The 18,700-nt window shown below is 34.9% G+C and overlaps 1 protein-coding gene and 1 long non-coding RNA gene across 3 annotated transcripts in view; both read left to right on the top strand.

The window, feature by feature from the left end:
• Window positions 1-9,124, top strand: part of LOC123527300 (abhydrolase domain-containing protein 2-like) — a 44,168-nt gene extending 35,044 nt beyond the window's left edge. For both annotated transcript variants that reach the window (XM_045306694.2, XM_045306691.2), the window contains exons 5-9: window positions 2,966-3,149; window positions 5,455-5,652; window positions 6,550-6,619; window positions 7,437-7,521; window positions 7,953-9,124. In XM_045306694.2, the coding sequence (XP_045162629.2) occupies window positions 2,966-3,149; window positions 5,455-5,652; window positions 6,550-6,619; window positions 7,437-7,521; window positions 7,953-8,371 (956 nt within the window). In that variant the 3' untranslated portion in view covers window positions 8,372-9,124. The remainder of the gene's footprint in view (window positions 1-2,965; window positions 3,150-5,454; window positions 5,653-6,549; window positions 6,620-7,436; window positions 7,522-7,952) is intronic.
• Window positions 9,125-9,177: 53 nt separating this feature from the next.
• On the top strand, window positions 9,178-17,298 carry LOC123527318 (uncharacterized). Its single transcript, XR_008366493.1, has 2 exons — window positions 9,178-14,702; window positions 14,794-17,298. It is a non-coding gene; the product is annotated as an uncharacterized LOC123527318 (long non-coding RNA).
• The last annotated feature ends 1,402 nt before the right edge of the window (window positions 17,299-18,700 follow it).

Here is an 18,700-nt window from a genome sequence, read left to right as displayed (position 1 = left end):
AGTAATTCCCTTACCTTAGAAGAAATTGAAACAGGAAAAAGGCAAATTAAAAACACAACAGAAATTAAAATAAGTTCATTAAAAACATTTCTTTAATTTACACTAAATATGAAACATACATGTATGGTCTTATTTATATGCAATTTAAATGAAAACCGACTATAGGAAATGAAAAAAACAGGCTGTTAAGAATAACCAGTTCCAATTCACTAACAGGGAAATAATTGACTAGCCAGGAAAATTGATGAGGGGGGAAAGAATTGACTAGTTAGTTTTTTCCCCCCATAAGAATGAACAAGAGTAACCAGTTGCGATTGGGGGGAAAAAATTGACTAGGGGGGGAAAGAACTGACCAGTCAGTTTCTTCCCCGGGGAAAAAACTGACTAGTCATTTCTTTCCCCCGGGGAAGAAACTAACTAGTCAGTTTTTTCCCCGGGGAAAAAACTGACTGGGGAAAAAACTGACCGTTACACCGGGGCCGTTATGGTTATGGCGCCAGAGGCGCACTGCGCCATTATGGATACATAAACAGAAGCCGTAATGACCGTTTTAAACGGCTTTTTGTTACTATTTATAGTAACGTATATAATCAGGAAAAATATTGCACGATCGCAGTCGATTGAAACTCAATTGAAATAATTTTAGATACGTAATAAGGAAAAATACACCGGACTGGCCTTTCCGTCGACATTACCAATGCCTGCAAAACCCATCTGGCACCCCATGCGATGGCTCTCGTGCTGGTTATGGCAACTTGTGCTGCTTTGATATTATATGGTATTGTATTTGTGAACTTAGACAATATCATATACCTTGAGACCTTCTCTTCGTCCTATTTTAATACATGTAATATTTTTATCGGTCTGAAATACGTTATTTTACGGAAAGAACATACTGTTACACTTTAAACGATAAAACTAAAGTGGAACTTTGTTATTAATTGTGCTTCACTTGAATGTAATGACGTCACTTCGGCTTACGGACGTTCATTTCCCGCCCTGTGGGTGCATGCTCTGCCATAAGAATGAGTACTGCAAATGAAGTGTTTCTAATTGCTTTTAGATTTCTGTTGTTATTTGTAAAGTACGGCATGCAACAAAAATGATCTGTCAGAATGAAACGCTAATTTTTATACGATATGCAAGAAAAAAAATCAGTTATGTGTTTACGAACTCGACAGAAATATCCGTCCTGAGGGTACTTGCGCCTTGTATGGTTCCGAGTTATGACGTCTCAGGTTCCTAATACATTTGCACGACGTAATAATAATTATCATATGCGGACAAAATGAGCAATACACCTGCACATGGTGTCGAAAACATTTGTTACGAAATAGCTAATTTATGTGGAAAGTTCTTGAAGTAATGCTTTACGATCCTAATCATCTATACAGTATTGATTACCGGCATACGCATGTACGTACTATCTAATTAGTGTAATTTTCTACAAGTTCAAATGGTAATTATGATGCTGAGACTTTGCAACACTGTTTGTGAGACGTTGTCACATAATGTATGTTATCGTTGCGGCCTTGCAACATTTATGTAGCTTACATAAGTGTATTTGTAACTAGTTCGTTGTATCTTGCAAGATGCTGCATATAGCTAATATATCTTCTACACATCAAACTTATCTTTTCAGCTATGAAAACGTAAAATATATACTTAATTACACATAATAAGTGAATCAACAAGGTCATTCGAAGCGATACCGTAGCTTCATCGTTGAGGTATGTCACATGATATCGATGAGACTTGACTTACGTTGGAACGTAGTTCTCCTGGAGTGAATAAATGGCTTACACAGGATGATTATTCATCGTGGTTAAAGGAGTTTAAGTCAGACAAGCATAAGTGTATGTGATAAACTCATTGATGTCGGAACTATGGGAGAAAGGGCGTTGAAATCACACGCGAAAACAAGAAGTGAAGTCCCTTGAGGACAAATTGAAAACTAGTCTTGAGAGCTTGAAAGACTTATAAGAAACATGTACTAAGTATGTATACAGGCAAATATAGCTCTTAAAAGGTAATCCCATTGAAGATCTCATAAAGGTTAAGATATGCTATTGTAGCTTATGGAAAATAAAACTGTTCTGTAACTTTTCTTCTGTCATAATGCCTTATGAAGAGCCTAAATGGTTTTGTAATTTAAGATTTAAAGCGATTAAAATAGTCCTTGAAAATCCGTAAAAAGTCCTTAAAAAGTCCTTGAAAAGTCCTTGAATTTTTTTTGCCAAGTCCTGTATGAACCATGTGTATATAATATAGGCTAACATAGAAGAAACCTAACTCTGTACTTTAACAAACACACTTGAAGCCTTGTACACAGGTGAGCGCTTTAGGGTCAATGACCCTCTTGTTTTGAATTCCTCTAGAAAAAGTAAAGCCTGTGTGATAGTATTTGTGCAAATGTAATAATATTTAGCTAGTGTACCAGTATATGGTCCAGTGTGACAATAGACAATATAATTATAAGCACTTTAGTTTTTAGCTCGACTATTCAAAGAAAAGGTATAGATAGTGGACTCATCCATTTGTCAGTGTTAGCGTCCCGATTTAGTTAAGTTTTGGTATCTCAGTAACCCCTTGTGGGAATGCTTGAAACTTCACACACTTATTCACTGTAAAGAACTGACTTACATAGCACACGTTCCATAACTCTGTTTTTCACTTTTACAAAATTATGTCCCTTATTTGACGTAGCAATTTTTGGTTAAGTTTTTGTATGTAAGCTGGTATCTGAGTAACCACCAATGGAATTGGATTAAAACTTCTATGATGATCTGACTTGTATAGTACATAACTCTGTTTTGCATTTTTACAAAATTATGCCCCTTTTTCGACTTGCATTCATTCAGTTGACAAGGCTGTTGAATAGTTGGGCATTGCTGTCCTCCAACAGCTCTTGTTTTGATAACTTGTTTGTTTCAATGGTAACTAAAGTCTTGAATCTCTGTTTCAGGAGGAACAGAGGAGTATAGCAGAATGGTAGACCATTTACTGGAGCAGTACCCGGACACAAAAATTCTGGCTGTTGGATTCAGTATGGGAGGCAATATTGTAACTAAATACCTAGGAGAGAGTTTAGATAACCAGAAGAAAGTCCTGTGTGGAATGTCTGTATGCCAGGGATATGAAATTAATGAGTATGCTGTTGTATCATCTTGTATTGACTCGCACCATTAGTTTTTTGAGTCGGCTAAAGGCTGAAAGCCTTTTGACGAGTCCTTGCTGTTCAGCGATTCTCTAAATGGACCGAATAACACGTGAGGGGATGTAGTTCCATCAGATTTCTCAAACTTCAAACAGTTCACTGCATGAATGAAGTTAAGTTGTGTCAATTCCCTTTGCTATGACCAATATACGATGTAATCTGTCATATTTATGACTTGTAATTGTGCAATACTCGAATGTAACTCATTAAGCATAAATGTGCATTTTAAGAATTGCGCAGGCTTACAAAGCTTGGGTAACATCCAGCGAAAGACAAAAAATAGTTCCACAGGGCTCCAGATAAGATGCGTATTAGCGTAAATTACGTATAGAAATAATGCAAATACGCATGTCTAATAATTTCTAAGCGTATAAAAACGTATATAAAATTACAGAAACGCACACAATGCTTTTTTAAAAACAAAATCTGAATCGTCTGGATGCGTTGGGTAACATAGCCAATCAGCCTTAATTCTCCCACATTGAACGTAAACACGCATCGTATGATTTCTATAAATTTTGCATGGGTTGAATTTTGCAGTCAGTAAACGGATAAATTATCGGAAGAAGAAGCTCTTACTGGTTTGTTTAGTTACTACTGATATTAAAAATGATTTTAATTCTTATTTTTCGAGAAATAAACAAATCGGCGAAACATTAAATTGTATTTTCTTGTAGTTTTTGAAATCGAAAGTAGATCGTCTATGTTTGGCTGCTTTCACGAAACGAAACAACTTTTTTATGAAAAGATTTAAATAAGAGGTAATTTAACCGTAAACTTCAATGTCAGATACTGCCAATTGCTGCTAAATGTCTTCGTATCATCACAATTTGTAAAATACTGGAGAAAAGTGTAATCGTATCCGGATATAATATTTTGGGTAAATATCGAGCTGTGTTATGAAATTTTAAGAAAAAAACTAAAAACAAACTGAAACTGGTAGACTATACTGTCAGTACATCAATCATTAGCCGACTCAGGCCCTTCAGGCCTTTGATTTCTTTTTAACAATACATTTCATGCATTCATCTCAAAGTCATCTACTAGTATTCATATTAGGGCTAATACTGTGAAATTAATAATATTTGTGAGGGGGCTCATTTACCTGGATTTCATATATGTGTCAATCCTAAAATCCCAGTGAACAAGCAAAGTTCCTAGTGTTTTATACTGATATGTGGAAATAGACGAATTCAAAGTCCATCAAAATAGTTGTTTTGGACAAAACCACAACATTTTATACCCACAAATCGTAATGTCTTTATAGTCAACTTCATAAAATAAGTTACTGGTTGGCTTACTGAATTTCATTTTCATCAGATTGTATGCAATATAAATAATAAAAAGACCAAATATTCGTTGAATCACTCCGTGGCCGAGTGGTTAGAGTCGTTGACTACAAACCATTTGCCCCTCATCGATGTAGGTTCGAAACCTCATTTGGGGCGTAGAACTCTTCACGTGAGGAAGCCATCCAGCTGGCTTACGGAAGGTCGGTGGTTCTACCCAGGTGCCCGCTCGTGATGAAATAGTGCACGGAGGGGCACCTGGGGTCTTCCTCCACCATTAAAGCTGGAAAGTCGCCATATGACCTAATATTGTGTCGGTGTGACATTAAACCCAACAAAATAAATAAATAAAATTATTGAATCAATATATGCCAAGAAATTCACTATCGAAGAAATGCATTTTAACCCTTTAATAGCCTGCTGGCGGCATGTGATTCTGCCTTTGCGACCAGTGCAGACTACGTCTATGCAGGCTGTTCATGGTCTGCACTGTTCACTGTTCAGTCAGTAAATTTTCAGTGAATACCCCTTCGAATGATAAATAGTACTGCCCAAATTGAATGATGGACCAGTCCATATTAGAAATTTAGCAGGGTAAATACATGTATTAAAGTATCAGTTTTACATGCTGTGAAATAATTCCATGGTTGGGGCCAAAACAACTATGTCATGGGGATATGTATTTGTAGACTTAAACTTTTGAAGATAAAATAAAAAGGCATAATTCATTTATTGGTTGGAAAGTAATATTGTAGTTAGACACAACACCATGAGATTTATGAAAATTAGCCCCCAATGGATAAACTTGATTTCACAGCAGTACTCTAATTTAATGGATATTTTATACTTTGGTTGACTTCATGCTAACATTAAGCCTGCTGTCAAAATTCATAAGGAAATTGTTTGTTATGGTGAATTAATTTGTAGAAAACTGTTTCAATTTGTCAGGGCTAAGGTATTGTTTATGCAGTGGTCAAACTTGAGACGAGTGTACACCTATCTGATGACACTGAATCAGAGACGTTTGTTGTCACGTCACAGAGATTTCTTGTTCAGCAAGCAAGCCCAGGAGAAATGTGGAACATTTCGAGAGAAAGATGTCTTTTCTGCAACTTCACTACTTGCCGTTGATGAAAACTATAGCCGGTGTGTGTATTATACTGTATAAAAACTCTTTAAAATGCTATACACTTAGAAAATTAGTCCAAATGTGTTATTGACATGATGTACACAGACATATGCCTGCCTGTCATTAGTTGTGCTCAAGGTATGAGGAGAGGGTTATGAGAAAAAAACAGTAAATCAATAGTAAATCAACTTTTAACTCAAAATGTCATCGTAATTGTTGATAATCTGAATTAAAAAAAAAGAATTAAGTAGTTGAATCAGGAGGCAGCTAAAATTAGGATAAGGTTTATATATAATATCTGTACCAGAAGAGGCCACTACAGGTATCTAGATTGTTTCACACTATTTTGGCTTAATGTATTACATGTGAATTTGACTTGTTTAATACCATTTCCGCTTAGAATATGTCGTGTGAATGCAAATTGTTTCCCACCATTTTGGCTTAAAGTACGTCATGTAATGCAATTTGTTTCACACCGTTTTGGCTTAAAGTATGTCAATTGAATGCAATTTGTTTCCCACCATTTTGGCTTAATGTATATCGGGTGAATTTGACATGTTTTATAACCTTTAGCTTGAAGTATGTCAGTTGAATTTATTCTACAGGAAACTGCCAGGCTGTCTTGTTGCTGATGACTGTTCTTGCTTTTATGCTAGACACTTTGAGTGTTCCTGTAATTAAGGACTTGTATTACTAAATCTTGAGAGTTGCTGATGTATGTCTTTATCAAAGAAATAATTTAAAGACCATTACCAAGGGAGACTTTGAATAAATGAAGATGAAAAAGACATTTATTTTGGAACAGCATTTTCAGACCTTTTATATGAAGCTTTCTGTGTAATATTACACTTACATAATTTACTAACGCTTGTTTATTGCTTTATCTTCATAGATAAAATACATGTACATTTCAGTATCCGTGCAGGATTTAAAAGTGCCTATGAGTACTACAGAAAACACAGCTCAGCATATGTGTTACAGAATGTAAGTATTTATCTTGTGTGCGAATAGGGCTAGGTTGTTTACTACTTTGCTGAAATAACTGCTTCGAGCATCTTAGAAAGTACAGGATTTTTAACAAAAGGAGAACTATAATTTTTATTATTACATGACTGATCACCAGTCCATAGTTTGTGCTGTTGACTGGTCTATAGTTCATCACATTTTAAAACACACACTAAATGACTTACACATCACACAGTCGGAAATATTAGTCCTTGGTCCTTAGAACCTTGGACTAAAATACTTCGAAATCGATTTCTAATGTCTTGTTTTAAAACACACAATAAATGGCTTACACATCACTCAGTCAGAAATATTAGTCTGTGGTCCTTAGAACCTTGGACTATTTTTTGTCTCGGGCTAGTTTTGACTATTGACCGGTAAGTTATTCAGTGAGCATATATTGGTAACATTCCCTGTTTATAAGTAGTGAGCTTTGGTCAGCTTTTCAGAATACAATTATTTGAAATTTCTACTTGGACAAAAATTTAAATGCCCGAAACCATTTATTCTCCAAGCCTTTTACATGTGGTTAAGTTAATAAATTTCAAAGAAATGGTCTTTGCATTACAGGAAACAAGCAGATTGCAAGGTTTTTTTATTGCATTTGATATTTCCCCATTGATTGCTTCAACTACTGACTGATTAACCATTCAATAAGTGGTTTATTACAGGAGCTGCTTTTCTCTCAATATTTTACTTTAATCCAGCAAACCTTTATAGGCCAGTCAAAAGCACAGACTGTTTACAGTGATTTATTAGATGTTATGTAAAAATGTGTTTTATATTTCTATTTTAGATAAAAGTTCCTATGTTGTTTATGAATGCTGAGGATGATCCCATATGTCCACCATCATTGTATAAACATGCAAGGCAGTTTGCTGGTAAGTGATCTCTTTCTTGTTAAATTGACGTATTAATGGCAGTTTTTACCAAGTCATTAAAACAGCACAATCAGAGGCCAGGATCAGAGAAAACGGAAGATATTTGCAGCAAATTTTAATCTCTATGTGGAAAACAGATGTGTGTAACAAATATGAAATTAGGCATCTTTTGACGATACAAAGATGTACTTGGCAAAGTTGCATTTCTTCTGATTATTTGCAGTATAAGATTATACAATTTTTCTAAATTAATGTTATTTGAATAAAAAAATATGCTGTAACGACAAAATCTGACATGGATTAAATCTCACTAATATCACACTGATCTGCGAATTTAGCTTCCATCTTGAAATAAGACTAATACTTTGAAGCCCTCACTTAGGAGAATAGGAAAGGTATAAACTGTATTATCTGTATATATCTTATTTTAGAAAAGACTGAGAACTGCATTTTCATGACGACAAAGCATGGTGGCCATCTTGGTTATTTTGAAGGTGGTTTATTAATTCCAGACAATGTGACATGGCTAGACCGTGTCATCATTGAATATGCAGATGCTGTAACCAGTCTGTATCTCTGTGGCAAACTTCCGCAACAGACTAGTTCTCTTTTGGTAAGCTCAGGTGACGGTGAAGCAGATGACATAGAAACTACGTTTGACAGTGGAATATCAGATCTTAGCAGCTGGGAAAGAAAATCTGCCTCCAGTGAAGGATCTGTTTCTCCAGTAAGTGGAGTGATGGCTTCTGTGAAGGATGTTGCAGACAACACGAAAGAAAAAGATGAAGAGAAAAGAGATTCATTAAAAAGGGGTAGTTTGCTCAAACAGGCAAGCACATTCGTGCAATAAAGCCATCAGCCAGTAAAAAATAGTTCATTTTCTTTCAGTCATGTGCTGATAATGCAGATGATAAGAGTAGAAGGAGTTGTTAATGCTTTGCCAACATGTTCATGTTAGTTCAGCTGCTATTGTAGCTAAAGTGATTTATTCATGTTCTTATTTGGCAAAATCCATTTATATACTTGCATGATATTTAATGTTTCTATGAATTAATTGTATCAGTAATATTGTAGCAATATGCATTTTCTTCTAGATATACTTCATACTGCTTTTTCTTATTAAAACATAAGGACGGGTAAAAGTTAAAGATTTTTAAGCCAAAATGTTTATTTCTGGGACCATATCTATACTTTGATTTTTTTCCACGTTGTCTTACTGATGTTACTGTTTTGTAAATGCTTTATTTTGTTAATTTTTTCTCTTTGCTATTTTTTAAGATATTTTGTTTATCTTTCTAGATGGAAGTATTCAAAGACAAGAGTGAACTTGCTTTGGTTTAATGTGTTTTGTTCAAATTAGCATTTTTGTTAATATATGGTCTTTCATTTTTTAGCTCACCTGTCACAAAGTGACAAGGTGAGCTTTTGTGATCGCGCGGTGTCCGTCGTCCGTTGTCTGTGCGTCAGTGCGTCCGTGCGTCCGTAAACTTTTGCTTGTGACCACTCTAGAGGTCACATTTTTCATGGGATCTTTATGAAAGTTGGTCAGAATGTTCATCTTGATGATATCTAGGTCAAGTTCGAAACTGGGTCACGTACCATCAAAAACTACGTAAGGATGACTAGAAATATAAGAACCTTGTGACCTCTCTAGAGGCCATATATTTCACAAGATCGTCATGAAAACTGGTCAGAATGTTCACCTTGATGATATCTAGGTCAAGTTCGAAACTGGGTCACGTGCCTTTAAAAACTAGGTCAGTAGGTCTAAAAATAGAAAAACCTTGTGACCTCTCTAGAGGCCATATATTTCAGAAGATCTTCATGAAAATTGGTCAGAACGTTCACCTTGATGATATCTAGGTCAAGTTTGAAACTGGGTCACGTGCCGTCAAAAACTAGGTCAGTAGGTCAAATAGTAGAAAAACCTTGTGACCGCTCTAAAGGCCATATTTTTCATGGGATCTATATGAAAGTTGGTCTGAATGTTCATCTTGATGATATCTAGGTCAAGTTCGAAACTGGGTAACGTGCAGTCAAAAGCTAGGTCAGTAGGTCTAAAAATAGAAAAACCTTGTGACCTCTCTAGAGGCCATATATTTCATGAGATCTTCATGAAAATTGTTCAAAATGTTCACCTTGATGATATCTAGGTCAAGTTCGAAAGTGGGTCACGTGCCATCAAAAACTAGGTCAGTAGGTCAAATAATAGAAAAACCTTGTGACCTCTCCAGAGGCCATATTTTTCATGGGATCTGTATGAAAGTTGGTCAGAATGTTCATCTTGATGATATCTAGGTCAAGTTCGAAAGTGGGTCACGTGCCTTCAAAAACTAGGTCAGTAGGTCAAATAATAGAAAAACCTTGTGACCTCTCTAAAGGCCATATTTTTCATGGGATCTGTATGAAAATTAGTCTGAATGTTCATCTTGATGATATCTAGGTCAAATTCGAAACAGGGTCATGTGCGGTTAAAAACTAGGTCAGTAGGTCTAAAAATAGAAAAACCTTGTGACCTCTCTAGAGGCCATACTTGTGAATGGATCTCTATAAAAATTGGTCAGAATGTTCACCTTGATGATATCTAGGTCAGGTTTGAAACTGGGTCACGTGCCTTAAAAAACTAGGTCAGTAGGTCAAATAGTAAAAAAAGCCTTTTGACCTCTCTAGAGGCCATACTTTTCATGGGATCTGTATGAAAGTTGGTCTGAATGTTCATCTTGATGATATCTAGGTCAAGTTTGAAACTGGGTCAACTGCGATCAAAAACTAGGTCAGTAGGTCTAAAAGTAGAAAAACCTTGTGACCTCTCTAGAGGCCATATTTTTCATGAGATCTTCATGAAAATTAGTGAGAATGTTCACCTTGATGATATCTAGGTAAAGTTCAAAACAGGGTCACGTACCTTCGAAAACTAAGTCAATAGGTCAAATAATAGAAAAACCTTGTGACCTCTCTAGAGACCATATTTTTCAATGGATCTTCATGAAAATTGGTCAGAATTTTTATCTTGATAATATCTAGGTCAAGTTCAAAACTAGGTCACTATGTCAAATAATAGAAAAAACGATGTCATACTCAAAACTGGGTCATGTGGGAAGAGGTGAGCGATTCAGGACCATCATGGTCCTCTTGTTTAGTTATTCAAATGTTTATAAAGCTTGCCATGATGTGTGTTTGAACTGATCTCATATTGTTATAACAGATAAATCATCCATTTTATTAAGTACTTAATTCCTTTTGGTAAATGGAACCATAAATGATTATGTATGGAAAGATTTGTAGGATTTGCCTGATAAATATGGATTTAAGGCGGCGAGTCATATTTGTAAGGGGTCTTGTTATTTAGAGATCTATTTCTTTCTACATGTACTTGAAAATACACTGTCATGATGACTGAAAGTAAAAATTTCATATTTGTGCTTCAGATTCTTACAACATGGGTCATTGAAAGTAACAAAAAAAGGTCTTGAATATGCAATACAGATTAACATACTGTTTCTTGCAGATCAATTTAATGTAGCCAAAATGTCATTGATTATATTCTCAAGGTAACCATGTTACAATATCGTTGAAAAGTAATTCAGCTTTAAAATCTGTAATCCATTTGATTCTAACATGCTTGATGTTAAGTTGTTTATTATGATGCTGCTACTTCAAATATCGTAAATTGCTGGAAAAAAACCACTTTTCCCTAGACAAGACATAATCTGTGGAAAAGCCTTTTACCACATGTTAATTGGTTGCCAATTAACAGATTTATTACTGTTCAAAGAATACATGTCTGTACCATGAATAATATGTTAGAATCTTGTAACAAACAGAAGGACTTCAGGTTTTCCATAAAAATTTCTCCAGCATCCTTAAATTTTCTTCTCCAAACTGCTTTCTTTCCAGTTTACGATGACATGGAATATAATTGAGATTCTAATTCTAAAAATTTAAAGTGACGTTCCAAATGACACAATCATATTTTGAAATATGACTCGCTACCTTGAATTGTCAATGTTTTTCCAGTTTCAAAAAAAGTTAACATAAATCCTGAAGGTAGTCTTTAAACATATAGCTGTATATTTGTTCATTGTACATATATGTGTTTCTCTAAAAAAAAAGTGTTCAAAATACATGTACTTGTTCATAAAGTAGTAAACCTAAGATTTTTGCATTGTCGACTTCTTCCACTGTGTTTATAAGTGTTTTAGGTTTATTCTTGAAACTGTTTATTGAGTAAAATCTATTTCGAATCATGTTTATCTCATCTTGAAAAACAAAAAGCAATTTACTCCAGACAGTTTTGTAACATCTGTTAGCTTCTTTAGTTAAGTATTGATGGACAGTCTGTCTGTCATTTCAAGGTAATTTTACAATTTTAGATAGTCAACAGACTACCTCTTCATATGAGAGAAGTGACTGTTTTAGTCAGGGAAAGTTTTTTTGTGTTTTTTTTTTGTCCACATGCTGTCTCTGTATTGATATGGCTAAAACTAGTCTTGTAATTTTTGTTCATCATTTCTTTGAAGGAACTGCCATATTTGGCAGTATTGGGTTAAATATGGGCATTATCCAATTTGCCAAAGTTTTTGCAAAAATTTTGATAGAGGTTACCACAGTGATGTATAACACATGTACATGTTTATGCATGATTTGTTGCTTTAAAACCATATAGCATTTGACTGTGGAATGGCATTGTGTAGCAAGAGTATTTGAGCCATGTGAAATCTTGTATGTTGTTGGATATTTTCTATGATTTTGTCCTCTGAAAACAGGAACAACGAATGAACACTGTTAATTGTTTGCTCCATTAATATTCCTCAGTTTTGATATATTTTGTCTGAAAGCTTGTTCACATTTTTGTATGAAAATCTAGTTATGGAAAGACCGAGGAACCTTGGTCTTGTAGTTGATCACAATGTAGGTATCTCATGCTTGTCACAGTTTTCAAGCAGTTGTTATAGCTTTGGAGCAGGCTAACTGAAAAATCCATTGCCATGTGGCCACAGTTATTAATGTTCCAACAACAATGTAAAAGTACGACATCCAGTTAAGTTATTTCTTTGTTACAAGCTCGGAGTCAGAAGGTAGTTTCAATACAGATGTTTTAAAAAAATTTCATTAAACTGCAGCTTGGTAAAACATTTAAAATAATGGTAGAAAAAAGAAACTACCATTCATTTGAATAGTACCTTTGTAAAGAGACAGTAACCATTTTTGGAATCATGTTGTTCTTTCCTTATATAGTCATTACCAAATATGATAGTAAAGATCTGTAAAATATGACAGTGCGTACCACTGCAGAGTAAAACTCTAAACATGAAAATATATATATTAATGTTTTTAGCTCACCTGAGCCAAAGGCTAATGGTGAGCTTTTGTGACCGCTCAATGTCCGTCGTCCATCATGTGTCGTGTGTCCGTCAACATTTTCTAAAAAAATCTTCTCCTTCAGAACTACTGGGCAGAATTTCACCAAACTTCACAGGAATGATCTTTGGGTGGTCCCCTTTCAAAATTATTCAAAGAATTTAATTCCATGCAGAACTCTGATTGCCATGGCAACTGAAAGGAAAAACTTAAAAAATCTTCTTGTCCGAAACCGCAAGACATAGAGCCTTGATATTTGGCATGTGACATCATCTTATGGTCCTCTATCGAGGTTGTTCATAATTGTGCCCCTGGGTTGAAAAGAGGCCCCACCCCGGGGGTCACAAGTTTTACATAGACTTATATAGGAAAAAACTTCAAAAATCTTCTTGTCTAAAACCATAAGACCTAGACCTTTGATATTTGGTATGTAGCATTGCCTTGTGGTCCTCTATAAAGATTGTTCAAATTGTGCCCCTGGTGTGAAAAGAGGCCACGCATTGGGGATCCCAAGTTTTACATAGACATATATAGGGGAAAACTACAAGGTCTAGGCTTTTGATATTTGGTGTGTTGCATTCCCTTGTGGTTCTCTACCAAAATTATTCAAATTATTACCCTGGGGTGAAAAGAGGCCCTACCCTGGGGGTCCCAAGTTTAACATAGACTTATATAGGGACAAAAATAAAAATCTTCTTGTCTGAAAGTTCAAGGCCTAAACCCTGGTGGTCACTTGTTATATGAGTTATATAGGAAAAAATACTTCAAAAATTATCAGATCGTATTTCCTGGACTGTTTAATTATATTTATCTGTTGTATCCAAGTGATTACTTGTCACCTTACTGTAACCTTGACCTACTGACCTACTTTCCTGTTTTTTGAGATACAGCCTTGAAATTTGGATGACATGTAGATTTTTGCATACTGATCTTAAAACTGACTTTCAGTTACCATGAATGTGACCTACTGACCTACTTCTAATATTTTAGCATCAGTTTGCCATTTTTAAAGCTTCAGCTACAAAATTTGTTCAAGCAAACAACTCTACTCAGGTGAGCGATATAGGGCCATCATGGCCCTCTTGTTCTAAATTTGTAATAAACACTAGTCTTATAAGTAAGTACAATTTTATATGAAAGTTTCTGTAATCATTTTATATTATATGAAATTGTCATAGTGCTTAAATAACTAGCATGCTTTTTTTCATCCTGTCATGGGTATCGTTTCTATTTATGCTACAGATTTATTTGATTTTATTGCTTAAATTTTTGGGGGGTATTGTGACTTTCTTTGGTAATAAATTGTCACAGTTACAGCTATGGAAGTTAGTCAAACCGTTTCTTTAAGTATGGGGAAATAGTTTTAGTACATTATGATGCCTCTTTATGATATTTAACACTTTTTGCACAATTTGTCTTTCATTAAAAGCCAGTACCCCATTGAAATTTAGGGAGATGTTAGGCTGAATAAATTTATTCCAGTTTTGCTTCATTGTATAGTTTGGGATGTTTAAATAGTTTCGTACTGTCATTTTATTATACACCATGATACAGTCAAACTTCGTTTGCTCAAACTTGGATGAATCAAACACTAGCCTTCGTTCGAACTCATCGTCAGGTCCCAGCAAAATCCCTATATAATGCATTTTGTTTGATGCCTTGAACTTGTCTACAGGTAACTCGAACTAATTTTACTGGTCCCGTCAAGTTCAAGCAAATCAAATTTGACTGTACTTTGCCTTGTTAGCTCATTAAATAGAGCACAAGATCATAACTTAAGATGTCATGATCCGCAGGTAAGGTGAATGTTGAAATGTGAGGTCATGAATGACATCCACCAGCGAAGCAAAATGTTGAATTGCGATTGGTCATGAGTTTGATCCACAGGTAAGGTGAATGTTGAAATGTGAGGTCATGAATGACATCCACCAGCGAAGCAAAATGTTGAATTCTGACGTAATGAGTTTTAATCCAAAGACAAGGCGAAATGTTGAATTGTGATTGGTTGTGAGTTTGTTCCACAGGTAAGGTGGATGTTGAAATGTGAGGTCATGAATGACATCCACCAGCGAAGCAAAATGTTGAATTCTGACGTAATGAGTTTTAATCCAAAGGCAAGGCGAAATGTTGAATTGTGATTGGTTGTGAGTTTGTTCCACAGGTACGGTGAATGTTGAATTCAGGAGCTCATGAGTTTGGTCCAAAGACTAGGTATAATGTTGAATTGCAAGGTTTTATCCGTGGACTCTCCCGTAATCATTTAAGTGTTTTTAAATGGCGCTTCATCCCAATGTAATAGGGAAAAGAAAACGACAAAAAAAACACATTGTGTAAACAAGATTTTTTTCTGTAAATATGTTGTTCTAGAGATGTTGTTATTGGTATAATGTTGTAGATATTGTTAATGTTTGATAAACTTGAATACTTACTAAACTGTTTGATCATTTTATTTTTCTTTTAATCAAAGTCAGATATATTGTGTTCATCCAAAATTGTGTTTAGTTGATTGATAACTTTAATGTGATATTTTTACAATTTCTTTTGCTTCACTTGAATAAAAATAGAATGCTTGTACTTTAGTTTACAGATAATTATTTTGGTCTTTCAGAGCTTCTTTGAATTATATGTTCTCCTGTTAATAGCCAGTCTGATTTCTGAGCTGATTCTCAGCTAAAGTGCATTTGTGCATTTTTACTCGTTTTATGCCTCCCCAGTTTTGAAAACCAGGGAAGCATATTCTGTTTGAATGGTCCGTCCATCAGCCTGTCACTCACACTTCAAGTTTTTTATATATTTTTTGAGTTATGGCCCTTTTTGGACTTGGAAATGTTACAACTGCATCAAAACATTCCTGTTGGATTGTTTTTCCTGGAGTTTTGGCCGTGGCCCTGTTGTGGACTTTATGATTCTATCAAGCATTTTAGGGGTTAATGCAATATTGACATCATTATTCTTATCTTTACACCTTTTAAGATCTTTTAACTGAAACCTTCAAGTTAGAAATTTTAGTAAGAATAGTATAAAGTGATTATAGCAGCACTTCAATTTCTATCATGCACCACTTTGTAACTTTATCAACTATGCATTTATAACTTTAGAAGGAAATAGATATTCCCATTTTGATTTTATATTATTTTCCATATTTAATTCTTTACAAAATGGAACTGTTACATGTATATACTCTGTATCAATGTTAGGTATTTTGAAATTTCTTTCTTATGGTGATTATGATTGACTTCACTTAGGAAGAGTTTAAGTCAAGTTGTTTTGTACAGCATACAGGTATGTAATGATGTGAGGGTAGATAAGCAATTATTCTGGACTTTTGCTATATATATTTCAGTTACTTGTAAAGATAAAATAGCGAAATATTGGAAGATGATATACTGAAATGTCTAAAATTTAATAGTGTTGCAGTTAAAAATTTGCAGTGATTATCAGTGATTCTGAGCAAGTGCTCCTGAAAAAAGAGTGAAGTAACTTTCAGAATAAATTTATCTCAAAATTTTAGCTATCTCGAGACATTTTCAAGTCTGGTTATAAAAACACATGCACAAAATATCATTTTAAGTAGAGTTTCGGTTATCTCAAAGTAAAATGCTCAATCCCTTAGAATTCGAGATACCGCGTTTCAACTGTTTATGCAAATACATGTATAAGGAAGAGTGGTTCGTAAACATTGTTGATTAAGGAAGTAAAAATGTGTTACTAGTAAGGGAGAATATTTTGAAAAATTTTGATTTCCAAAAAGTCATTATTGACAGTCCAACATTAATTATGCAACTGATATACACTGCTACATATAAGATGACCAGTTGTAAATACATGTCCTGGGACTATATGCAACTCAATTGCTGTAGTACATTTAGACATGATAGTCTGTTATCTGCAGTTTTGTGTGATATAATTTTATGATGCAATTATCATTCCTTTGTATTCAGAAATAAAAATTCATACAAATTTAATGTTGTTGCCAAAATTGAGCAGAACAAAAAAAAATCTATCCATTTTAATCTTGTAGGTTCATTTACATACTTGCACAGCATAGTTTAACACAAAAAAAGTGTGACCCTAGAAAAATCCAAGATATTGCCATTTGTAATGAATTTTAACTGTTTCCACTGTACATTGTCAGGAAATAATCATGCCAGTATTGTTGTACATTGTTTAGATTAGGCATTCATTTAAAATTCTGGTCATACATACTGCTAATATTATTGTCACAAGAACCTGTCTTATAAATTAGTATGCTGTTTAGAGCTTAACTTTTCTGTTCTGTTTTAGTTAAGTATATTTTTCATAGTTTATCATTTGTTAGTTTTCATCTTTGCATGGTGATATTTAATCTTTTAAGATGGTGATATATCAAAGTTATGCATTTATTACTTTTTCAAATAAAAAAAAGATTCTGCACTGTTGAAAGCTTGTTTTTCATTGGATTTTTAGCTCACCTGTCACAAAGTGACAAGGTGAGCTTTTGTGATCGCGTGGCGTCCGTCGTCCGTCGTCCGCGCGTGCGTGCGTGCGTAAACTTTTGCTTGTGACCACTCTAGAGGTCACATTTTTCATGGGATCTTTATGAAAGTTGGTCAGAATGTTCATCTTGATGATATCTAGGTCAAGTTCGAAACTGGGTCACGTGGGGTTAAAAACTAGGTCAGTAGGTCTAAAAATAGAAAAACCTTGTGACCTCTCTAGAGGCCATATTTCTCAATGGATCGTCATGAAAATTGGTGAGAATGTTCACCTTGATGATATCTAGGTCAAGTTTGAAACTGGGTCACATGCGGTCAAAATCTAGGTCAGTAGGTCTAAAAATAGAAAAACCTTGTGACCTCTCTAGAGGCCATATTTTTCATGGGATCTTTATGAAAATTAGTCAGATTGTTCGCCTTGATGATATCTAGGTCAAGTTTGAAACTGGGTCACGTGCAGTCAAAAACTAGGTCAGTAGGTCTAAAAATAGAAAAACCTTGTGACCTCTCTAGAGGCCATATTTCTCAATGGGTCTTCATGAAAATTGGTGAGAATGTTCAACTTGATGATATCTAGGTCAAATTCAAAACTGGGTCATGTGCGGTCAAAAACTAGGTCAGTAGGTCTAAAAATAGAAAAACCTTGTGACCTCCCTAGAAGCCATATTTTTCAATGGATCTTCATGAAAATTAGTGAGGATGTTCACCTTGATGATATCTAGGTCAAATTCGAAACTGGGTCATGTGCGGTCAAAAACTAGGTCAGTAGGTCTAAAAATAGAAAAACCTTGTGACCTCTCTAGAGGCCATAGTTTTCATGAGATCTTCATGAAAATTGGTGAGAATGTTCACCTTGATGATATCTAGGTCAAGTTCAAAAGTGGGTCACGTGCTTTCAAAAACTATGTCATTAGGTCAAATAATAGAAAAACCTTGTGACCTCTCTAGAAGTCATATTTTTCAATGGATCTTCATGAAAATTGGTCGGAATTTTTTATCTTGATGATATCTAGGTCACATATGCTCAAAAACTAGGTCACTATGTCAAATAATAGAAATAACAAGATCATACTCAGTTCAAAACTGGGTCATGTGGGGATAGGTGAGCGATTCAGGACCATCATGGTCCTCTTGTTATCTTTAAGATGTAGAAATTTGACCAGACAAAAAACAGGGCAATTGAACATGTTGGGTGTTGGTCATGTGACAACTTCACAGCTAAGTTCCCAGGCCCCTTGTTACCATTATTTCAAGCAAAGCAGGGCATTTAGGTACAACAACCAATCCTGTGTAACGGCTGGATGGTGCCCTAACTTGAATGAATTACGGCTGTAAAGGCTGGA

The sequence above is a fragment of the Mercenaria mercenaria genome, chromosome 1 (genome assembly GCF_021730395.1).
Source record: "Mercenaria mercenaria strain notata chromosome 1, MADL_Memer_1, whole genome shotgun sequence".
Taxonomy (NCBI): domain Eukaryota; kingdom Metazoa; phylum Mollusca; class Bivalvia; order Venerida; family Veneridae; genus Mercenaria; species Mercenaria mercenaria.
This window is presented reverse-complemented; position numbering and strand designations above follow the sequence as displayed.